General features: G+C 41.5%; 1 protein-coding gene across 1 annotated transcript in view; it reads left to right on the forward strand.

Moving 5' to 3' along the window:
* LOC128527483 (hydrocephalus-inducing protein-like) overlaps positions 1–25,334 on the forward strand; it is a 224,907-nt gene that overhangs the window by 160,338 nt on the left and 39,235 nt on the right. Inside the window, exons 39-50 of the mRNA XM_053499884.1 lie at positions 1,623–1,739; positions 1,914–2,097; positions 2,302–2,443; positions 2,526–2,670; positions 2,753–2,956; positions 7,490–7,891; positions 8,866–9,084; positions 9,219–9,355; positions 9,419–9,433; positions 9,762–9,944; positions 10,075–10,194; positions 11,580–11,739. Coding sequence (XP_053355859.1) covers positions 1,623–1,739; positions 1,914–2,097; positions 2,302–2,443; positions 2,526–2,670; positions 2,753–2,956; positions 7,490–7,891; positions 8,866–9,084; positions 9,219–9,355; positions 9,419–9,433; positions 9,762–9,944; positions 10,075–10,194; positions 11,580–11,739 — 2,028 coding nt within the window. The remainder of the gene's footprint in view (positions 1–1,622; positions 1,740–1,913; positions 2,098–2,301; positions 2,444–2,525; positions 2,671–2,752; positions 2,957–7,489; positions 7,892–8,865; positions 9,085–9,218; positions 9,356–9,418; positions 9,434–9,761; positions 9,945–10,074; positions 10,195–11,579; positions 11,740–25,334) is intronic.

The raw sequence follows: 25,334 nt of genomic DNA on the forward strand, positions 1-25,334 counted from the left end.
GGAGGAGGAGGCTGCAGTTCCCTCTGCCCAAGCCTTCATCCGCCGCTGCAAGAGAACTTGGCAGCGGGCTCGTGTCCAATTTCAACGCACTGTCAGCTCCTTCCAGCATCAGGCTAACCGCCGCCGTTTGGCAGCTCCCAGATATCACGTCGGCCAAAGGGTCATGTTATCCACTCGCGACCTTCCCCTCAAGACCACCTCTAGGAAGCTCTCGCCAAGGTTCATTGGTCCGTTTACAATTACTTGTGTTATCAACCCATGATCTGTCCGGTTGGCACTCCTGTTCCACGTTCCCAATCACTCCTTACATCTCACTGCCTCACCTTCCGCTCGCCACACACCTGTGCGGCATCTGTAATCATCCCCTTACCTATTTAAACCACACACTGACACCACCTCATTGCCAGATTATTGTGTGCCTTCCATAGCCCAATTCTCCGGCGTTTGTTCCATGCCTTGACTCTTCGCTACCGACCACGCTTCGTTTTTCTTTTTGTCTCACGTATTGGACTTCCACGCTCACGGACTTTGTTACCGACCATTGGGATTGTTTCAACGACTACGAACTTGGATCACGGACTTTTCTCTCGTCTTTTTGACTCTGAACTCTCCCTCGACCACGAGTAAGCTCAACGAAACCGGCCACCAACCTGCGCGATTTCGTCATTCTCTCACCGGCTCTCCACATCTTTGCATCCCGGCACAAGTCACGCTACAAACAAAGTCCTTTGCACCGGCTCTTTGCACTTCCGCATGCCTGCGCGGGACACACAGGGCGCTCTCGCCGGCTCACGGGAACTTCCGCATTCCTCCCAGGCTCACGGCACTTCGGCATTCCTCCCAGGCTCACGTCACACACAGAGCTCTCACTCCGGCTTCCGCATTCCCGCGCCTCTCGCTCTCTTTGCACACGCAGCTTCCCGACACAGAGGAGCGAGCGCCACAGCTACAATCACAGTCGTCAAGAAACCTCGCTGCCAGCCAGTTTCCAATCTCACGTCCGGCGGTTTATAACATAATAAATTCATAGGAGTTGCGCCACTGCACTTGGAACCATCTCGTCCTGCATTCCTAACATCTCCATCAACAAACCTCCATCAATCTCCAGGTTCAGGTATCTGGATCTCCAAAAAGACTACGTATTTAATGTATTCTAAATGAAGTACACCTGAGGCATCTAATATGTAATTAAGACAACACCAGATTTGCAAATTTGTGCTTTAATGAGGGATTTTATCGTTATCATTTTTATTATTCTATTATTAATTATTAAAATTAACCATTTGTGTTAAATTTGGAGAAACCACTGTTATATTAGTTGTGTTAGGCTGTTTCAACTGTTCTTGTTTCACTGATAAATTACTGTATATATATATATATATATATATATATATATATATATATATAATTGCTGTAATTATATTTAAACATTTAATGGCATTGCATTGTATCATATTTTAACACATTGACATTACCATGGCTAAATCATGTTGTCTTGAATAAGTAAAACTGTAAAATATGATTTACACGTTGGATTGTACTGGAAAGGATTCATGACTGCTGTAGTCCTATGAGACTCTGAGAATTAGCCTGAATAATTACAGTTTATTGGTAACGTGCAGGCTGGTCTGACTCATGGGCTCCCAAGTGAGAGTGTGAATCCGATGGTTGAGCTGACAAGCATGAACGAATTACTGCCTGATGATCTCCTGGTAAAGATACTGTCAGAGAGACTACTGGTAAGGACCTATACTATTTTGGCCAATGTAAAATGATCCACATACAAATTTGAATGCATCATTTTACATACCTTGTGTTCATCATTCTTTTTTTCTGTTACATGTCTTTTTTTATTGCACAAAATGCTTCTTCACTTTGATGTATGCCAGTTATGAATTTCCAATGTGCTATAGCTTAGTGATTGCAAGCGAGGAGTCGTGATTGATGGCTTGGAGACACTGTACTGCCGCTTTCCGAGCACTGCATTACACATCATCATCAAAGCCTTCAACAACCGCCAGTACATCTATGTTATCAACCTCACTGACAGCTACTTTGAATTCAAATCCAGAGACCGAGCTCAAATGGAGATGACAGGTAATGGTTTAGAAAAAAGGGAACAAGAGAAAAGAAGATAATGACAATGTGTAAATAAAAAAGAGAGAAGGAAGTTAAGTGAAAAAAAAGTTATATTAATGAATACATACAGTACTGTACATGTACAGAATTGGAAAGATTAATAAAACAGTAAACTGTTATAGTAAATAGTAGAGTTTCCAAAACCTGTTTGTATGTGATCAGAAGCCTTACAAAGGGAAAAAACTGAAAAAGAAAAGCTACATGTGCAGGAGATGGATGAGGATGTATATGAAACCCTATCTGAGGAAGAGAAAGCACGTGTAGATCTTCAGCACTTGGAGATGCTAAAGGAACATATGTACAGGTATCTTAAACTCCATGGATATTTTCATAAAATATGTAATAATAATGGTATGCAGTTTTATTTAATTATGGAATTACTGTAGCAAGCAAGAGAGGGAACAGGAGAAGAGGCAGCAGGAGGAGAAGCTCAGAGAGGAGGAGGAGATGAAGAAAAAGAACAAGAGAGGGAAAAAGGAAGTACTTACAGAGGATTTAAGTGAAAGAAGAAGTCAGTTGGAAGTTGCCAAGGTCAGGAGCTGCAAAACCATCTTATTATATTGCTAGAAATAACGTCATTATTTATATGGTCTGATATTCTTCCTCTATATAGTCTGTTTTAGCACTACAATCTGATACTGGACTGGAACAGGCTAAAGTGGGTGGAAAGATGTCTTCCTGCACAGAAGCCAAAGACTCACTTTTAGAGAGTGCCAGAGAACTTGAGGAAGGAACGAAAGTGAAAGATGGCAAAGACAGCAAGCCAACTGGCCATGATAATTCCTCACTGCCACTGGATGAACTGGAAGAAGAGCTGGTCAGCAGTTTAAGCCATTTTCAAATCTATACTAACTGTATAAAATCAAGTATACAGTGGTGTGAAAAACTATTTGCCCCCTTCCTGATTTCTTATTCTTTTGCATGTTTGTCACACAAAATGTTTCTTATCATCAAACACATTTGACTATTAGTCAAAGATAACACAAGTAAACACAAAATGCAGTTTTTTAAATGATGTTTTTTTTTATTTTTTAGGGAGAAAAAAAATCCAAATCTACATGGCCCTGTGTGAAAAAGTAATTGCCCCCTGAACCTAATAACTGGTTGGGCCACCCTTAGCAGCAGTAACTGCAATCAAGCGTTTGCGATAACTTGCAACGAGTCTTTTACAGCGCTCTAGAGGAATTTTGGCCCTCTCATCTTTGCAGAATTGTTGTAATTTAGCTTTATTTGAGGGTTTTCTAGCATGAACCGCATTTTTAAAGTCATGCCACAACATCTCAATAGAATTCAGGTCAGGACTTTGACTAGGCCAAAAGTCTTCATTTTGTTTTTCTTCAGCCATTCAGAGGTGGATTTGCTGGTGTGTTTTGGGTTATTGTCCTGCTGCAGCACCCAAGATCGCTTCAGCTTGAGTTGACGAACAGATGGCCGGACATTCTCCTTCAGGATTTTTTGGTAGACAGTAGAATTCATGGTTAAATCTATCACAGCAAGCCTTCCAGGTCCTGAAGCAGCATAACAACCCCAGACCATTACACTACCACCACCATATTTTACTGTTGGTATGATGTTCTTTTTCTGAAATGCTGTGTTACTTTTATGCCAGATGTAACGGGACACGCACCTTCAACTTTTGTCTCGTCGGTCCACAAGGTATTTTTCCAAAAGTCTTGCCAATCATTGAGATGTTTTTTAGCAAAATTGAGACAAGCCTTAATGTTCTTTTTGCTTAAAAGTGGTTTGCGCCTTGGAAATCTGCCATGCAGGCCATTTTTGCCCAGTCTCTTTCTTATGGTGGAGTCGTGAACATTGACCTTAATTGAGGCAAGTGAGGCCTGCAGTTTTTTAGATGTTGTCCTGGGGTCTTTTGTGGCCTCTCGGATGAGTTGTCTCTGCGCTCTTGGGGTAATTTTGGTCGGCCGGCCACTCCTGGGAAGGTTCACCACTGTTCCATGTTTTTGCCATTTCTGGATAATGGCTCTCACTGTGGTTCGCTGAGGTCCCAAAGCTTTAGAAATGGCTTTATAACCTTTACCAGACTGATAGATCTCAATTACTTTTGTTCTCATTTGTTCCTGAATTTCTTTGGATCTTGGCATGATGTCTAGCTTTTGAGGTGCTTTTGGTCTACTTCTCTGTGTCAGCTAGCTCCTATTTAAGTGATTTCTTGATTGAAACAGGTGTGGCAGGCCTGGGGGTGACTACAGAAATTGAACTCAGGTGTGATAAACCACAGTTAAGTTATTTTTTAACAAGGGGGGCAATCACTTTTTCACACAGGGCCATGTAGATTTGGAGGTTTTTTTTTTAATCTCTTAAAAACGTAAACCTTTATTTAAAAACTGCATTTTGTGTTTATTTATGTTATCTTTGACTAATAGTCAACGGTTATTGATGAGCAGAAACATTTAAGTGTAACAAACATGCAAAAGAATAAGAAATCAGGAAGGGGCAAATAGTTTTTCACACCACTGTAAACAGTGGTCAAATTGTAAAAAATAAAATAAAATAAAAAATCAAGGAGGGAGGTGTGGTCAAGTATGTTGTGGGGGGACTCTAACTAATCATACAAAATGATTGTAAAATATGTAAATTTTTACAAACAGTTTTATTAAAAAAATATAAGTTTAATTAAATCAATTTGGAGCCATCAAAACAGAACACATGCATTTAAACATGCAACTGTCAAAACTATCATTTGATCCTTTCCATGGCTTTAATCTGGGGATGATTATAAGAGTGCAATAAAAATCTACATAAACATTAGTATGAAAATACACTCAACACAAATATAAACGCAACACCTTTGTTTCTGCTCCGATTTTTCATGAGATGGACTTAAAGATCTAAAATTCATTCCAGATACACAATATTACCATTTCTCTCAAACATTGTTCACAAATCAGACTAAATGTGTGATAGTGAGCACTTCTGCTTTGCTGAGATAATCCATGGAATGTGCAGTTTTTGCTTTATTGGGGGTCTGGGGACTCAGAACCGGTCAGTATCTGGTGTGACCACCATTTGCCTCATGCAGTGCAACACATCTTCGCATAGAGTTTATTAGATTGTCAATTGTGGCCTGTGGAATGTTGGTCCACTCCTCTTCAATGGCTGTGCGAAGTTGTTGGATATTAGTGGGAACTGGTCCTTGCTGTCGTATACGCCGGTCAAGCACATCCCAAACATGCTCAACGGGTGACATGTCCGGGGAGTATGCTGGCAATGCAAGAACTGGGACATTTTCAGCTTCCAAGAACTGTGTACCGATCCTTGCAACATGGGGCCGTGCATTATCTTGCTGAAACATGAGGTGATGTTCATGGATGTATGGCACAACAATGGGCCTCAGGATCTCATCACGGTATCTCTGTGCATTCAAAATGCCATCAATAAAATGTTCCTGTGTTCTTCGTCCATAACAGATGCCTGCCCATACTGTACCATAACCCCACCACCACCATGGGCCACTCGATCCACAACATTGACATCAGCAAAGCGCTTACCCACACGACGCCACACACGCTGTCTGCCATCTGCCCTGAACAATGTAAACCAAGATTCATTCGTGAAGAGAACACCTCTCCAACGTGCCAGACGCCATCGAATGTGAGCATTTGCCCACTCAAGTCTGTTACGGCGATGAGCTGGAGTTAGGTCAAGACCCCAATGTGGACGACGAGCATGCAGTTGAGCTTCCCTGAGACGGTTTCTGACAGTTTGTGCAGAAATTGTTTGGTTATGCAAACCAATTGTTTTAGCAGCTGTCTGAGTGGCTGGTCTCAGACGATCTTGGAGGTGAACCTGCTGGATGTGGAGGTCCTGGGCTGGTGTGGTTACACGTGGTCTGCAGTTGTGAGGCCGGTTGGATGTACTGCCATATTCTCTGAAACGCCTTTGGAGACGGCTTATGGTGGGAAAATGAACATTTAATGCACGAGCAACAGATCTGGTTGACATTCCTGTTGTCAGCATGCCAATTGCACGCTCCCTCAATGCTTGTGGCATTTTGCTGTGAGACAAAACTGCACATTCCAGGGTGGCCTTTTATTGTGGGCAGTATAAGGTACACCTGTGCACTACTCATGATGTCAGATCAGCATCTTGATGTGGCACACCTGTGAGGTGGGATGGATTATCTCAGCAAAGCAGAAGTGCTCACTATCACACATTTAGACTGATTTGTGAACAATGTTTGAGAGAAATGGTAATATTGTGTATCTGGAATGAGTTTTAGATCTGTAAGTCCATCTCATGAAAAATCGGAGCAGAAACAAAGGTGTTGCGTTTATATTTTTGTTGAGTGTAATTTAATAATATTGTAGTTGTGTACTACACACCTCTCTCTCTCTCACACACACACACAAAGATACTGTAGCGTTTTACTGCCGGAAAGGATGTTGGAGAGATGAGGGAGCTTAATTGCTGTCCAATGCAATGGCTGGGAGTACTTTATTTAACACAGCACTTGTATATCATGAGCAACACATTCACATGAAACCACATCCAATTCAGCCTAAGCATGAACCAGAGCACATTCAACAGGTCACATGCATACTTAACTCACACAACATGGCCGAAGCCACTAACCCAAACACCCTTCCCCAACAGGGTGAACACATTGAAACCTCCCGCAATGCATGATGGTTGTCAGCTGCCGCTCCGCCCACGCCACAATACACATGCAGACAAATTATCTAATTATTATTATGGCATTAAAATTTTTTATTTTTGACCCCCTTTGCACCTAAGCATGTACTGTAGGTGAAGCCACAGAGTCTAATGAGGCTCTTCTTTAAATTGTGAATAAAATGACACAAATTGGCTTAAGAACTTGTCTTCAATAATCATTAAAGCTGTTAATTATTTTTAAAACTTCTGTGTTAAACTTAATTTTTTGTTTTCATCGTGTCTCTGCTGAGAAGATTTGTGCGTATATATCATACCTTCAAGTTCTGTTCTTTTTGAAATACCAAAGCTGTGCTTGAACTGTTTTCTTGTCCATTACGAAAATGCGGACAACGCAAAAAATGACGCAAACTCGCGTAAGCTTGTGAGCAGTGCGTTACAATATTGAATTCTGATTGGCTAATCGCCGTTATAAGTTTAAAAATTATTATACATAGAGAGTGTTAATATTAAATTTTCATGAGAAATATTACATAATACACAGCATTATTAATCTGAAGAGGATTTTTTACAGAGGGAATGGTTTTTGTCATTTTTATTCAACATTTTCATTCTTTCATACGAAAAAAGAAAGCTGAAACCTTCTTAGTTTGTAACATTTTGCAACATCAAATACTCTTGCCTAATTCCAAAATTTTTCTGATTGTGATGTTTCTAGATAAGTGAGGCACAAAGGCAGCTGTTTTCCCGTTTCCGTCTGTATGAGCAAAGCCAAACACTGATCCAGCACATGCTGCAGAACTGGGATAGGACTCAGGGCCTCCTGCTAAATTCTCTTCCTTCATTGGAGCAGCCTGAGGAATCCACAGAACAACATAAGATACCCAGCAAGAGGACCAAGAAGGAGCGGGAGAAAGAGAAGATGAAAAGAGACACTGTTGATCCTAATCTGCTCTCTCCAACCCCCAGCCAGACTCATCTGTTGTCCAGTGGCACAGAGGGTGCAGAAAATGAGCAGGCGATAAAATTTATCCCCCACATCTGCATCTCTGTTAGGAAAAAGAAGGATGCAAGCATAGGAGAACTGATTGAGAATTTAAAGCTGCCATCACTGAATGAGGTACTGCTGGATGGTTTACAGTCTTCTTTTTTGTCTTTCGGCTGTTCCCTTTTAGGGGTCGCCACAGCGAATCATCTGCCTTCATCTAACCCTATCCTCTGCCTCCTCTTCTCTCACACCAACTTTATGTCCTCTCTCACTGCATCCATAAATCTCCTCTTTGGTCTTCCTCTAGATCTCCTTCCTGGAAGTTCAAACCTCAGCATCCTTTTATATTATATATGATATATTCACCACCATTCACATGTTCAAACCACCTTATATACCAACAGTATATAAATTATATATTTAAAAAAAAATAGTGTGTGTGTTTGTGTTTGTGTCTGTCATTTCCAGAAACAGAACACATCGGATTTCCAAACATTAGTATTCCAGAAGTAATATAATAATAATCTTAAAGGAAACTATATGTAGACCAAAAAAGTAAGCAGCATACTGTACCATTTTTTAAAAAGCCTCTGGGTTTTACATGCATGCAAAACGAAGCATGTGTGACAAACTCCTCAATTAATTAATAAATAAATAATATTAAAGAAGCATATTTGCATATATTTGCATGGCAGACCAGTTTTCAGGTAGAAACAAAAACTAATGAAAGCTCATGGGTTTTGCATAAAAATAGAAAGGAGCAAGTATGACAATGTTGCCAGAAAAACTTAGTTTTTTGGTTTGAAAACATTTGTTTGAATGTTTTTTTTTACATAATAATGCAGACAAGGTAGAGTTTGTATCTTAAAGTAACATGGGGACCTAAGACTTTTGTATAGGCTCATACACACACACACACACACACACACACACACACACACGAAAGGCCCGGGTTGAATTCCCACCCAATGCCCAGACCCCAGCCACTGGTTGCAGTGGAAAGGTCTAAGAGATGGAAAGGTCTAAGAGACTGACATACTGTTCATACATACATACATACACACTGCATATCCAGAAACTGATGACACATTCTTTAATATTCCTAGGTTTTGGATGGATTAGGGCTTGGTCCCACAGGTCCACCCATTCCACCTCCCATGCTTTTCTCAATAGTCCCATACCCCAAAAAGAGAGTGGTGTCCAGCTCCAACCTTACTCCTGGCTGCTTCACCTTCTTGATGCCCTCAACTCTGGAAGACCCAGTTGAGGAGAAGCGGGAAGTTGATGTGGAGACAGAAGCTCCAAGCCCCACTGTTTCTTCAAAGGTACATCGATTATTTTCCAACATGGGGCTCCAAAATGGCAGAACAGAAAATATTTTTCTTATTTTTGGGAGATTACAAGTTCAAATCCCAATTTCATAATAATTGTTACATTAATTGTTGCTTTGTGTGCTTAGGAGGATGTTGGATCCCTAAACAAAGGGAAAGGGAAAAGGGCCCCAGTGAAAGAGGAATCAGTAAAAGGGACCCCAAAAGATAAGCGTAGATTTCCTACGAAAAAAGCCACCAAGAACATAGACTCTCGCTCACCTCCATTAAACACGGTCACCTCCTTATCTGAAACTGACCATAACAAATCTCTGGAGGATTGTCTTACAGAGCACAATCAGAGGTGAACACACATTCTATGTTTTGCTTTTTGAGGAAAAAATAACCCATCTTAACCTTTCCTTTTGTGTGCTATACTCAGTTTAGGATTTAAGATTAAGAACATTATGATTTTAATAATAGTTAATGCTATTTTGGTGTGGCATTAAAAGCATTGAAGTACTGCAAACATCTAATACAATAGGATGTAGAAATTTTTATCTGTATCACCTGCTTTCTGTTTATTACTTACAGTATGTGTGCATTCATTATGAATAGTACAACGGCCAAGGTTTTTCATGCTTGCATTTGTAATGTATATTGATTTTGCTTTGTTATTGATGTTTGCGAAGGCTCACTCATTTCCGCTGGGTTGTGCCGGCAAATGGAGAACTGACCCTGAAACTATGGTTTCACTCGTCTGTGCCTGGTGATTTTAAACAGACTTTGAGTTTTGAAGTGATGGGGACCAGGCGCTGCTATCAGCTAAACTGCAGAGGAATCTGTGCTCTGCCATCCATCAACAAAGACCATAAGTAATTATATTACTCATTTTACATTAAAGATCTGGAAAACAGACAGTAAGCCCATGATTAGACATATTAAATATGTTTACCTATATATGTTGTTTTTCTGCTTTTGTTTGTTTGTTTGTCTCTGCAATAGGGTGGTGTTTGCTTACTGCAAAAAGGCCATGGAAAAAGACAAAGGCTTACAGAAGACATACATCATCCACTCAGGCCTATATGACTTCGGGCCACTACTTTGTGGAAAAGCTAGAGACAGGTGTTGTAGTTTTCTTAAGTTTACAATTTAAATATAAATTACCTAATAAATCTACAAGGGTTGCAAAACCATTTCCCAAAAATTTGGAAGTTAACCTCTTACATTAAGAAAGATTATCAACAAGTGGGAAGTATTTAAGACAGTTGCTAATCTTTACCCCAAGGTTAGACAATACAATGCAAAGAGAAATACTGTTAAACCTTGGATTGTGAGCATAATTTGTTTCTATAGCGTGCTTGTACAGTATATCAAAGCACTCGTATATCAAAGTGAATTTCCCCTTAATACAGTAAATATTGTCAACTCCCATGATTCATTCCACAACCTAAAAATATTCATATAAAAAAAACAATACAAAATATAAAGTAAAAATAAAACTTTGAAAACTTCGAAAACTTCGAAAAAACAAGCGAGGAGAGGAGGAGGTAGGGGGCTACTGTGTAGGATGACTTTTACACACAGGTGCACGTGCGCGCACAAATGTTAAAATAAATTTCATGCCAGCACAGTTTAAAGAAGACTGAACAAATACAGTTTGTTTTGAGGGTGTCAGGAGAAAACCTCTTTTGTCTAAGCATAACTGCAGTTTGCAAAACTGTATTTGAACAAACCACAAGATTCTGTAACGATGTCCTATAGACAAATGACCCCAAGGTTGAGCTGTTTTGCATTAAGGCTCAGCGCCTTGTTTGTCAAAAAACAAAAAGCATTTTAGCAAAAAAACACCCATTGTCAAGCATGGCAGTGGGGGGGTAAGATGATTTGGGCTTGTTTTGCAGTCACAGCACCAAGGCACCTTGCAGTCATTGACCTAACCATGAACTTCTCTGTATAATTTTGTGTCCCGATTAAGGTATTATTTCGTATTATTCTCTGTATAATACGAAAGTATTCTAGAGGCAAATATGAGGCCATCTACCCAACATCTGAAGCTTGGACAAAATTGGGTCACGCAACAGGACAATTATCTAAAGCACACTAGTAAATCTTGATGAGAATCAAGGTTTTGGAATGGCCTAGTCAAAATTCAGACCTCATTCCAACTGAAATGCTGTGGCAACCTCAATGACAAAACCTTAATGAACTGAAGCTTGTAAAGAAGGATGCGCCAACCGTGTGAGAGACTTAAAACTCATACAAAAAAAAAAAATTACTTAAGTAATGGGTTGAAAACGTTATACTGTATATTATCTGAGGTTGTATTTACCTAATACTGAGACAGTTTACAATCTAGAGTTATTATGTGTTTACCCACAAAAAAACATAGAACTAATAACACAGGCACTAACTTTTGAAATTATTTAAATAATATGTGAAAAGCATAATTTTGCAAATTAAAATATATAATAAATTACTAAGTTGTAACGCTGTAACTCTTTACATAGGAACAAGGAAAAGAAGTACCCAGAAAATACTGAAAGATTAGTTATACACAACAACTCCCCCATGGAAGCAGAGGTTAATTTCTACCTTAATCGGGACACAAAATCCACTACATTCATCCTGGACCCTCTCAGCATGGTTCTTAAGCCGAATGAAAGAAAGGTATGTCTTTTAACACAAAATTTCAAAACATAATAATGTTTCATTATAGAAAAATGTTGTACTTATTTTTATTTTTTTTAAAAGCTTTCCAATCCCTAACATAGCTTGACTGTTAATACTCTTAGTCAAAGACCTAATAAACCAGTTTAAGAATGTATTTATAGAGACCTTAAAGCACTTCTGTTCTGGAGAAGGTTATCTGCCAAATGGCATAATTTTAACAATTCAACCATTAAACAGATGAAGTCCAAACATTATTAATCACTCAAAGCAAAGCTAAATTATTAGTAAGATAAAGGCAAAGACCTAGTGGCTTGGTACTTACTTAAGGAATATATGAACTGAGCAAAAGAAAGGGTTAACAGGTGTAAAAAAGAAAAAAAAGAACCTTAACAAGGCAAGTTGTGTAACCTGGGGCCAGAGCAGTGTACAGAGTAGACCTGTTTCTCCCGGGATCAGAAGCAGCACGTCCTGGCCCCAATGTTTTCACTGAAGTAAATCGCTGTTAGTGTATACCAGGGGGCCTGGCCCCAATGTTTTCACTGAAGTAAATCACTGTTAGTGTAGACCAGGGGTTGCTGTTGGTCTTTGTTTTCACTGAAGTAAATCGCTGTTAGTGTAGACCAGGGGTTGCTGTTGGTCGGGCTGCACTCGGCGACGGGTCGCCACAGCGGAATATCCAGTCAGACGGATGATATAATTGCAGACCAAGCAGCAGCTGCAACAGCTCGTCATGTTCAAGAAAAAAGGGAACAGACAAAATGCATGTTAGAAAGAAGAAAAACAAGAGGCTGCTCACCTTAAGAAACAGCAAAGGGAAAGTGCTGCAGGAAGAAAGTCAATAGAAAACCTGAAAAGAGAGCTTGAGCGTTTGGAAGAATTGAAAAGAATAAATGCAGCTGGGACAAAAATTTAGGTTTATGGTGGAAAAGAGCATCTTTCTGTTCAGCAGCATGCTCCACAGTGCATTAAGCTATTTGCAGTTATGCAGACAGCCACTCTGGTAAATGCTGAGCACCAATGCCCATATGCACCTAGTGAACCACAAGAGCTTGTTAAAGTCTTGGCTGGGGCTATGTGAGCAAACAGACTATCGATTCCTGAACCTACAATCTTTAGTGGGGATTGACTTAGGTTGAATATTGGAAGACATCCTTTGAGACATTAATCGAAAGGAAAAATATTCCAACCTCAGAGAAATTATTTTTTCTTCACAATGTTGGAGGAGCTGCTAAAGAGGCTTTGGAAGGTCATGATAGGTTCTGAATATTCAAGTTTCTACTGTCATATACAGATAACAATGAGGCATCATTACCGTAATGAAATTCTTAGATCCGTGTTCCCCAACTTTACATAAACATAAAAATATAAAAATATAGAAGAGTGAAAAAAAAACATTATTTCAAAGGTATGTGTATGTGCAAGTAAGCTAAAGATAATTTAGTATTTACATATAACAGTGCAAGATGCAATGAAGTATTTTGAATATATATTTAAAGTGGCATTGTTTAAAGTGACATTGTTAAGAGTCCAGTGGTTGTGGTGAGTGCACAGTATATTGGTGTGTGCAGAATGTCAGCAGTTCAGAAGCCTGGTGGCTTGTGGATAGAAAATATCTCTGTATCTGCTGGTACAGGTCTTGATGCTCCTGTACCGCCTGCCCGACGGCAGGAGCGTGAAAAATCTGTGGCTGGGGTGGCTGGGGTCAGAGAGGATCCGCCGCGTCTTCCTCCTACAGCGCTTACTGTAGAGGTACGGCATGGCTGGCAATTCAGTCCTGGTGATGCGCTGTGCTGATCTCACCACCCTCTGCAGAGCTTTGTGATCTAAAGGGGTCCATGCCAATCCTCCTCAGGCGCCGCAGGAAGAAGAGCCGCTGTCTTGCCACTTTAGTGATCACACCAATGTGGTGTGACCAACTCAGATCCTCGCTGATATTTATGCCCAGGAATCTGAAGCAGCTGATTCTCTCCACCACTGCTCCCTCGATGTGGATGGGGGTGTGGCTTCCTCCCTGTAGTCTCCTGTAGTCCACAATGAGCTCCTTAGTCTTGCTGACATTGAGTAGCAGGTTGTTGTCGTGGCACCATGATGTGAGGGCTCTCACCTCTGCCCTGTATGCCGCCTCATCTCCATCATAAATGCAGCCGATGATGGTGGTGTCGTCTGCCAATTTGATGATGGTGTTGGAGCTATATGTTGCTGTACAGTTGTGGGAGAACAGGGTGTACAGTAGGCGGCTAAGCACACATCCCTGAGGGACACCGATGCTGAGTGTTCGTAAGGATAAGGTGATGTTGCCGATCCGAACCACCTGAGGTCTGTCTGTCAGGAAGTCCAGGATCCAGCTGCACAGGGAGGAAGTGATGCTCAGGTCGCGGAGTTTCATGACCAGTCTGGATGGTATGATGGTGTTGAAAGCAGAGCTATAATCGATGAACAGCATCCGCACGTATGTGTTCCTCTGGTCCAGGTGGGAGAGGGCAGTGTGAAGTGCAATATGTGAATATTCATATGCTGCAGCCTGGAATCTTCTGAATGAGCGATATGGCCAGTCTTTTGTAATCGCCAAAGGCTTTCGAGACAAACCACTTTCCTGACAAACATTTCAGCTAGAGAGAGTGCTGATTTAGGAAAGTTTGTAGATTTTTTATGCAGTTGTGAATGTGCGATGGCTCACAATGAGAGTTTACATGATCTCAATCATGCTATCGAGAATCAAAAGGTTACTGCCAAGTTACCTGACTGGTTAAGTACCAGTGGTTGGAACCGAAAAGCCACACAATACCAAATAGAACATGGCAAGTTCTCTGTCTTCAACAGAAGAGGTGTTCAAATATTTTGGGTTAGGGTTAGGGTTAAAACCATGGTCAGGGTTAGGGCAAAAACCATGTGTGTGGATGTGCGAAATGGATCAGTACTGTGTGGTGTACTGATTAAGAGACCATATCGCCTGCGGGATGAAGCTCCTCCTCAGTCTCTCTGTGTTGGTCTTCAGGGAGCGGAATCGCTTTCCTGACCTCAACAGGGAGAACAGTCCATTGTTGGGATGGCTGAGGTCCTTCACAATCTTCCTGGCCTTGGTTCAGCACCGCTTGCTGTAGATTAAAGGGGTCATACAGCACTACATGCACTATTTTAAGCTGTTTGGACTAAACTGTGTGTTAGGAGAGTGCGTACACAACCACTCTACGATGATAAAGAGCCGCCCAGTGGTTTTCTTTTCGTTTATTACAGTAACATCCCCCTTCTGAAATCAGGCCAATCGCAAAAGCCTTGCCTTGTGACGCCACACCACAAGAGGGCGTTCCTACACAAGTTAATTGACACTGGTGTTTTAGCAAAGACCCGCCCCGAGTGAGAAGACGCTGTCGGCCATTGTTTTTTCGCTGCTGGAGCAAAATGACGCCTAAGCGAGTGTTGTGTACAGTTGTTGGGTGTAATAGCGAACACAGCAGTCGGCATTTACTACCGACATCTGAGCCGCTGAGGACGCAGTGGCTGAATTTAGTTTTTAAAGCTAACGTCCCCGCTGATTTACCTAAATGCGTTCATGTTTGCACTACTCATTTTTCACCAGACTGCTTTATAAATGCGGGTCAATATAAAGCAGGTTTTACTAGGAAGTTGCTCCTAAAAATCGGATCTGTACTAACGCTTCGTGTTCCTGCTTCATCTTCACCAGGCTCGGTGAGTGTGATTTATTTTACTATGACTCTTTGCAGATCGCCTTTTCTAATAATCACGATAAATGCGGAGTGTAAGTTAACTTACACTCTCATAGAACATGGTTATGGCTTCTTCTCTATGTACATCTGTCCCTATATAATCCCTAATCGCCCGTTTATAATAAACAATGCATTGAGGTGATTGTCTAGTTGCAAACTGTGTACGTAGTCGGAAAACTATATTATGCTTACCTTTGTAACGTTAGATGGTTTATAACGATGTCTGTCGAAGATTAAGAAGTCATGTAAACACATCAGTAAACACATCGCGTCCGTATCTCTCTCAGTAAGTTTCTCCGCTTTTGTTGTTGTTGTTGCTCGCGGCAGCGCAACAGCCCGTTAATTCATGCACATGCAGTGATGAGAAAGAGAAATCGAGTCGATCATTTCTGCGTTGTCCAGCGATTTTACAAACTTCCGCGTAGGTTCCGTACTTAAATCAAAACAAAAACGCCTGAAGAAAACAGACTCGGGCTCCATATTCCATAGTTTTCCAGTTTGGACTGCATTACCCACAAAGCACTGCGTTGTGGCAATGCTTTGTGGGTAATGCAGTCCAAAGCATTGCCCGCACTGGACTACACTTCCGTCGCTATACCCCACGTGTCACGCCCCACAGAACGGGGGGGGGGGGCGGTCTCAGCAGAGGTCATGAGCATTTAAATTAGCATGTACTGAAACAGGTTGCTGAGAACAGAGCTAGTTTTTACCAGGTAAAAGTAGTGGTTTTTTTACACAATCCTTTTGAATTTTTAATTAACGTATAATACAAACTTTTCATTAGGGCCCTAAAGATCATATTAACATTTAATGAAAAATATAATGTGTAGGACCTTTAAGTGCAGGTCAGGGAGCTCGGTGCGGATGATGCGCTCAGCTAATCGCACCACCCTCTGGAGAGCTCGTCTGTCCTGTATGGTGCTGTTCCCGAACCAGGTTGAGATGCTTCCCGTCAGGATGCTCTCTATGGTGCAGGAGTAAAAGTTCCTGAGCACCTTGGAGGGCAGTCAGAGGTCTCTCAAGCATCTGAGGTGGTAGAGACACTGTCGGGCCTTTTTCACCACGGTGTTGATGTGACAGGACAATTACAGGTCCTGTGTGAAGTGAACACCGAGGTATTTAAAGCTCATCACTCTCTCCACTGGGCTCTCGTTGATGATGGGGGTCTTGTAGTTCCCCTTCTGCTTAGCGCTGAAGTCCACCATCAGCTCCTTTGTCTTGTGACGTTCAGGAGGAGATTGTTCCTCTGGCACCAGTTCTCCAGATTCCCAATCTTCTTCAGGAAGGCCGACTCGCCATTGTCAGAGATCAGGCCCACCACGACTGTGTCATCAGCAAACTTAATGATGGTGGTGAAGCTGGAAGTGGCCGCACAGTCATATGTGTACAAAGAGTACAGCAGTGGGCTCACAACACTGGGGGGCTCCAGTGCTTAGAGTGATGGAGGCTGAGACATGTCTGCCCATCCTTACTGCCTGTGGTCTGCCAGTTAGAAAATTAGAGATCCACTGGCACAGAGATGAGCTGAGTCCCAGGTGCTCCAGCTTGGTGGTGAGTGTGGAGAGAATTATGGTATTAAATGCTGAGCTGTAGTCGATGAAGAGCATTTTAACATAATTCCCCCTTCTAGTGTCCAAGTGAGTAAGTGATGTGTGGAGGAGATGAGAGATGGCATCATCAGTAGAACGGTTTGGATGGTAAGCGAACTGTAGAGGGTCCAGTGTGTCTGATAGAGATGAAATGATAAAGTCCTTGACCAGGCGTTCAAAGCACTTCATCACTATTGAGGTGAGGGCTACAGGGTGATAGTCATTGAGAGAAGCAGGATGTGGTTTCTTCAGGACAGGAACAATGATGGACTCTTCCTTTGTCAAGGAACGTGCACTGAACAGAATTTCCATCCATCTGGATGGACTGGTGAGTGTAACATCTGATGCTGAAGCATCTTGTTAAGGAACCAAGAAAACTGTGTGCTACTGGTAAGCTCAGACTAAATAAGTTCATTTCTAACATCAAGAAAGTTTTGGATACAATACCAGATGAAGAGTGTGCTGAAAGGGTTAAAGAACTGGATATCAGTTAAGGGGAACCAGTTATGGAGAGAGCTGTTGGTGTTAGGTGGTGTATACAGTATCCTTTGATAACTTTCAGTTCAGAGTTATTGTCAAGAAACATGCATTAAACATAAGAGGTGTACTGTCCACAGTAGCTTCCATCCATGACCCTTTGGGCTTTTTAGCACCCTTTATTCTTTGTGGAAAGCTAATCTTGCAACAATTGTGCCAAGATAAAATTGGTTAGGATGAGCCACTCCCAGAAGAATTAATACCACAGTGGGAAACATGGATAGATAACCTAATATCCTTGTCCGATGTGAAAATCTAAAGATGTTACATACCAACAATCTTCAAAGATGTCAAGCAGGATAAGCACTTCTCAGATGCCAGTGTCACGGGTTACGGAGAATGTACTTATCTCAGAGTAGTCAACATCAATAGTGACGTTCATTGTTCACTTGTCGTGGTAAAGGCTTATGTTGCCCCAACTAAGGTAACCTCAGTACCACGGCTTAAGCTGTGTGCAGCAGTGATAGCAGCAAAGATAAGTACTGTACTAAGGAATGAGCTAAAAATAGATGATCTTCAGGAGTATTTTTGGACCGACTCGAAGGTAGTTCTTGGATGCATAAACAATGATGGCAGTTGTTTTTTTATATGTTTGTGGCAAACATAATCCAAAAAATCAAATCTACCACAGATCCCAAGCAGTGGCACCTGCTGATCATCCCTCCGGGGGTTTAACAGCTGATCAACTTGTTGCTTTAAATTAGTTTACAGGCCCAGACTTTTTAGAGGAAAGGGAATTACCTGTACAAAAACAAAGTTCTAGGTGGGAGAGATCAGTGAAAACGATCCTGGACTTAGGAAAATCCAGGTGTTTCACTATAGTCCAAGAAAAGAGGTAACATTGGTGGACCGCCAGACAAAATTTTCTGCCCGGAAAAGAGCAGTTAAAGCCATTGCTTGTATTAAGCCCTATGCTAAACAAATCAAGGGTCTTAAAGCTAAACTAAATGAAGCTTTAACTGTTGAGGAAAGACAAGAAGCAGAGTTGTTCATAATCAGGTTGGTTTAAAGAGAAGCTTTAGCAGTAAAATAAACAATACATACCAATACAAAGAGATAAAATGTAAAAACAAGGGAAACAAGCTATACCAGTTGAGTCCATTTATAGATGAATGTGGTGTGCTTAGAGTAGGAGAACGGTTGACAAGATCTGGTCCTCATACTCATTTTAAACATCCTGCCATTTTGCCAAAGACAAGTCATGTGTCCACTTTACTTATAAAACATTATCATGAGAAAGTGCATCATCAAGAAGAAGGTATGACTAAATGAGCTACAGTCCGATAGAATATGGATCATAGGATGCAGCAATGCAGTTGCCTTTCACATCTACAAGTGTACAAGTTGCAGAAAGTACAGAAAGAACACACAAGATCCAAAAATGGCAGATTTGCCAGAAGAGAGAATGAAAATGACACCTCCGCTTACATATTGTGGCATAGTTTGCTTCGAACCATTCTGTGTAATGGAGGCAAAAAAGGAACCAAACAAGTATGGTATTCTTTTCACCTACATGTGTTCAAGAGCCATACATATTTAAATGCTTGATGATCTTATATCAGATGCGTTCATGAATGCATTGCGTGCATTCATCGCAATACGCGGAAATGTAAGACAGTTAAGATGTGAACTCTAAAAGAGAGTTTATGGATGCAGTGAAAGATCTGAATCATGAACAGTGGAAAGAGTATGGCTGTGAGTTCATAATGAACGTCCCATCATCAAGCCATAGGGGAGGCATATTGAAGAGACAAATCAAGACAATCAGAAGTGTTCTGACAGCAATTGGTCTGCTAAAAGACTTGACAGTGCATCACTAAGAACCTTTTTGTATGAAGTCATGGCTATTATAAATAGCAGGCCTCTGACAATAGAGCTTTTGAATGACCCATCAAGTCTCAAACCTCTTACGCCAAATTACATTCTTCTGATGAAGTCTAGTGTGATTTTACCTCCCCTTGGTCAGTTTGTAAGTCAAGATCTGTACCTTCGTATGAGATGGCATCAGGTCCAGTTCTTGGCAAATTAATTCTGGACAAGGTGGAAAATGGAGTATTTACTTAATCTTCAGTAAAGACAAATCTGGCAAAGGGATGAAAGAAATACAAAGGTTGATGATGTTTCATTCTGAAGAGAATGGTGCCCCTAGAAATCAATGGAGACTAGCAAGAGTTACAGAAGTTTATCCTAGTGCTGATAGAAGTGTCAGGAAAGTAAAACCGTTGATTAGTGATTTAACTTCAGATAAAAGGGGAAAACACACTTCTAAGCCAGTTTATCTTGATAGACCAGTGCGAAAGGTTGTTCTGCAGCTGGAAATAAAGTAAATGGTTGTAAGGACTTTTTGAATTTTGGTAGACCCCCTTTTATCTGCTCACTGCTCAGCTTGTATTCTGCATGTCCCACCTGGATCCAGGGAAGCCCTCAATGAAACACACAAGTTCGTGCTCTTTGAAATGTTATTGTGGAAGACAGGATGTAAGGATTTCTTGAATTTTGGTAGACCCCCTTTGGTCTACTCAGTGCTCCGCCTGTATTCTGCTGTCCCGCCTGAGCTCAGGGAACCCCTCAATGAAGCACACAAGTCAGTGTTCAGTGAGACGTTCAAAGTTTATTGTGGGAGACAGGAGTATATATACGCACACACACAAAGAACCAAAGAAAAGGTGGATGTGGGAATGTTTACATCCAGTCTGGAATGCTCTTAAAAGATAAGGTAAGGAAGAACATAAATTTAGGAGTAGCTCTGCATTTACGAGCGTTCAACAGTTTTACGACCTTTAACATAAACTACTATAGAATCTGTTTATTGAAAGTGCAGCTTGTGTCGTGGTAAAAGAAAGACAATCTGTTCTCACGCACACAGAATATCATGAAACACACTAAGAATTAAATATTTCCTACAATTCCCGCCTTTTATTCATAAGAAACATCGTTGAATAAAACTCAGAGCTTTTAAGAAGTCGCCGGCGGATAATAGGCCATCGGACGCGGCGCAGGAACATACCCTGAAACATACTCATACAAAGAATTTTGCACACAGCGAAAAATACACAGAAACATGACAGGTTGAGTGCAAACTCGTGTGTGTCAAAAACCTTGTTCACAATGTCAAATTCATAAATAACTACTAGTGGTGAACTATTGCCTTTCTTGACGCTACAGTGCTCAGAGTGCGGGCACGCCTAATCTGCACTCGTCCCACCTCACGAGGCGCTAAGACACCACCAGGAATGGTACACTAATAGCAAAAGTAAAGTCGACCCGTGGCAATCCAAGGTGATCCCTCTGTGTCACGTCACTCCATCAAGGTCACGTCATGGGTTGGACATCACTGCAGCACGTCTTTAGTCTAGGAAACAAAAATCACAGAGACAGAAAGATAATAATACACACGCATTTATTCATCTTTTGGTCTCACGCCGACAGGACATCTCTTCAGCCTAGTAGCATGAATCCACTGTGGAAAAAGATCAGTTAGGATAGCAATACGAGTAATTGCGATTATTTCTGCTGGTCCGTCATATTTACAATCTCCCAGTTTCTGGGGTCAAAGATTTTACCAGAACAGTATCTCCCACATTAAAAGGATGTGTGGGTTTTGTTGAGGGTATTAAAGTCACATCAGCAATTTGTTCATAATGTTTAGTTAGAGTATCTATTAGAGCAGCAGAATATTCAGCAATATGTACATCAAGATCAGTTGTTCCTATCGCGGGTTTACCTTTCCTCCATGGCACGGGAAAGGGTCTGCCAAATATAACTTCATATGGTGACATGTGCACGTCTTTTAATGGTGTCATTCTTATTTCAGCTAGAACAGCAGGTAACAGATCAACCCAGTTTTTACTCCCCACAGTTCGCATTGCTTTAGTCAATTTTTCTTTCCAGTGTCCTATTTGTTCTTTCTACTATACCTGATCACTGTGGATGATAAGGAATGTGAGAATACCAGGACAGTGAAAGATATTTACACAAATTCTGTGTTACCTGTGATGTAAAAGGTGTTCCTTTATCTGAGTCAATAGCATAAGGCACGCCATAACGAGATATTATTTCTTTCACTAGGACTCCACCTTTGCATTCTCTCGAGCACACGGAAAAGCTTCCACCCACCTAGAAAACTTGTCTACCAAAACCAAAAGATATTTGAATGTGCCACATGCAGGCATATGCGTAAAATCAATTTGCCACTTTGCAAATGGGGCAGTAGGTAATGGAAGACTTTCGTGTTTACTTAAACCCTTTGTCACGTTATTCTGAGCACACACCAAACATCTAGATATTAATGAATCAATTGTTCCAAGCATGTTAGCTATGTAAAAGAGTTTTTTCATATCTTCCTTAACCCCCCTTCGCGCGCGATGTGTAACACCATAGAACTCACGCACGAGAAACGGAAGACAATGAGATGGCAGGCACAAACGACCATCAGCACAATACCATAAACTATCAGAAACAACGTAGGCACCGTGAGCTTGCCAAAAAGAGGAATCATTCAGCGTGGCTGAAGCTTGTAAAGACAATAAATCTACATCAGGAATCAAAGAGCTAGCAAGAAAGGATGTATTGATCAAATCAGAACCAGAGTCAGGAAAGAAAATCTCTTTTCAGGCTGCTTCTTTAGCAACACTATAAGCTAGCGTATTACCTTGGACATCCATAGATTCACCAGTTGTTGATGTAGAAGACATATCAGGACGTATACTAGTGGAGTGAACAATCTCTAAGCAGCAGTTATGATCTCTTTCTACTAGCCTATCATCCTGTGCATTGATCAAGCGTGCTAGAGCATATCTGAGGGTGTCAAAAGAAGAGGTGGATTTTATCTCTAAGTTACTTGTAGGACAAAGGATAATCTCATACCCAGATCTAAGCCTTCATATGTTGTGTTTGAAGGTTCTGTAGCACTTGTTTAACCTGATATAGAGAATACAAAATTAAAGGATGAGAGAGAACAATCTTCTCAGCATCTTGTACCATCACCGCACAGGTGGCCACAGCCCTGAGACAGGCAGGCAAACCTTGTGCCACAGCATCTAAAGTTTTAGATAAGAAAGCACATGGTCTCACTCTCCCCCCCATGTTCCTGTGCCAATACAGCAATAGCGGTGCCCCCGTGCTCACACGCATATAGATGGAACGTTTTCTGATAGTTAGGCAGGCCCAGTGCTGGAGCGGAACATAGGGCCTTTTCCAGTTCAGCAGTCAATGTCAGAGGCTGTTGGAGCGGATCGTTGTGTGAGATGACACTCCTGATGCATTTATCGTAGAATAAGCAGTCAGGAACCCACTGACGACAGTAGTTGACCAGTCCCGGAAAAGCCATGAAAGCATGTTTAGTGCTCGGACGTTTAGTGTCGATGATAAGCTGAATTCGTTCCTTTAAGAGCCTTCTTTGACCTTGGGAGAGTTCAAAGCCCAGGTATTTTACAATGTCTCTGCAAAACTGTAATTTAGTCTTAGATACCTTGAAACCCTTCTTTGCCAGGTGTTTCAGGAGACAAGTGGTGGCTTCTTCGCAGCGGCGGACACCAGTAAAACATCTGCGTGCAATAGGACAACAGAATCAGTGGAGAGAGTTAGATCACCAAGTGCATCTCTTACTACAGCCGAAAAAACATTTGGGTAGTCAATTAACCCTGCAGAAGACGAGACCAGGTGAACTGACGCCCTCTGTGGGTGAAGGCGAACAATGGCTGTGTCTGCCCTTCCACAGGAACACTGAAGAAGGCAGAACAAAGGTTAATAACAGAAAAATGCAAATGATGACAAGGTCTAGAGAAAACAATGGACAGCACATCAGGCACAACAGGTGCAACAGGGATAATTATGCCATTTATTTTTCTCAGATCTTTTGTAAATCTCCACATACCATCAGGTTTCAGTACTGGATTAACAGGTGTGTTATAAGAACTTACACATGGTTTAACAACACCCTGCTTGAGCAGTGAGCTTAAAATTTTATCTATTCCTGAGGTAACTCGAAAGTACGAAGTAACATCGCGGGGCTGGAACTCTGAGGGCATCCCTATGCATCATATGCTCCTACCTGCATCCCTGACAAGGGATTGGGTCTATATTGCTGTTGTTTTTGCACTCTCTACGGCGGCTGCTGGGCATCATGCCACTGACCATCATTTAATCGATTATACATATTTTGTCCACTACGTTCCTCATCTCAGGCCTTTATGCAACATTCACAAGCCCAATGACCTTATTTATGACAGTAATAAAAATTACCAGACCTACGGGCTGTACTCTGACCCTGCAGACCTCCTCTACCTCTGTATCCTTCACTCTCCACAGACAAACATGCCACTTGTTTATTTTCTAAAATACCATCTCCTTTCTTTGTTCTTACACGCTCACCTAATTTTTTAATAGTCATTGTAGAACCATCTGACAATTGAAACTTTAAAATTTTCATGATTTCTGGTCGACAATTATTCAAGAAGGTGGTAAGGAAAAGTGAGTTAGGGTTTTCTTCAGGCAGGGGCATACCATCCAAAAGGGTCCAGGTCTCTCGAAACCTCTCAAGAAACTTTTTCTTTTCTTGTCTACAATTAGTTACCTGTGACAGATCTTGACTAGCTTGCTGACATGCAAGAAAATAAGTAGTTAGCTCATCTTTTAAGAGTTTCATAGCCTCATTAGAATTACCTCAAAGAAAGTCATATTTCTTCTTTTTCCACTACAGCCAATTTGTCTGTTTTAGAGTCTAAGCATTTTACCGTTTTTATCAAATCAGCCTCATCGTACCCATCTCCCAAAACCGATTGCAAAATAAAGCGATAATCCGCACCCACGGGCTGACAGTGCCTAGAAGCCTTTATCAGCATATCAACAAAATTCAAAGGTTTGTTGGGAGAAGGGAGCATCCTAATAATGTCCTTCAGCGTGCTTACGGATGGTGGAAGGATTTTTTGGACGCTTTGGTCCCATAGAGAAAACAAACACAGTGCTTTCTTGTCGAGGTTTGGGGCGAGACCTCTCCTCCGGACCTTCATCGTCCGAATTATCATCATCCTCACCATCAGTATCCTCGGGATCATCCGATAGAGGGCTGTCAGAAGTTCGTCCTGACACCTTCTTGGGAGTCTTTCCCTTTCCTGAGGCACACACTTCCGACGAAGGTGAGCATGGTTTTGTGGGTACGGGGAAGACAGGCACAGATGAGCAGCTCACAAAAGGATTTCAGATAAATAGTTGTGGTCTTATTACCCATTTTATAAATGTGAATTAACCCGCGACAGAAATAACCAATATCTTCAACAAACAACACACAAAGACAAGTAGCAGGCAACAGAATACAGCTTCCACACTTATGCTTCAGTTCAAGGAACCTTTCAGAAGCGAGCGCGCGCTAAACAGGCGTAAAAGCCCCAAGACAATCCTCCCCCGTACTGTATATGGTCCAGATACCAAAAACCCAGGGAGTGTGCTTGCTCTATGCTTATAGAGAATTTTTTTTTTTAAAGCAGCACTCACCTGATTAGAGGTATCCCGGACGAGCCCCCAAATTGTAAGGATTTCTTGAATTTTGGTAGACCCCCTTTGGTCTACTCAGTGCTCCGCCTGTATTCTGCTGTCCCGCCTGAGCTCTGGGAACCCCTCAATGAAGCACACAAGTCAGTGTTCAGTGAGACGTTCAAAGTTTATTGTGGGAGACAGGAGTATATATACGCACACACACAAAGAACCAAAGAAAAGGTGGATGTGGGAATGTTTACATCCAGTC

This window comes from Clarias gariepinus, chromosome 7, assembly GCF_024256425.1.
Source record: "Clarias gariepinus isolate MV-2021 ecotype Netherlands chromosome 7, CGAR_prim_01v2, whole genome shotgun sequence".
In the NCBI taxonomy this organism is placed as follows: Eukaryota; Metazoa; Chordata; class Actinopteri; order Siluriformes; family Clariidae; genus Clarias; species Clarias gariepinus.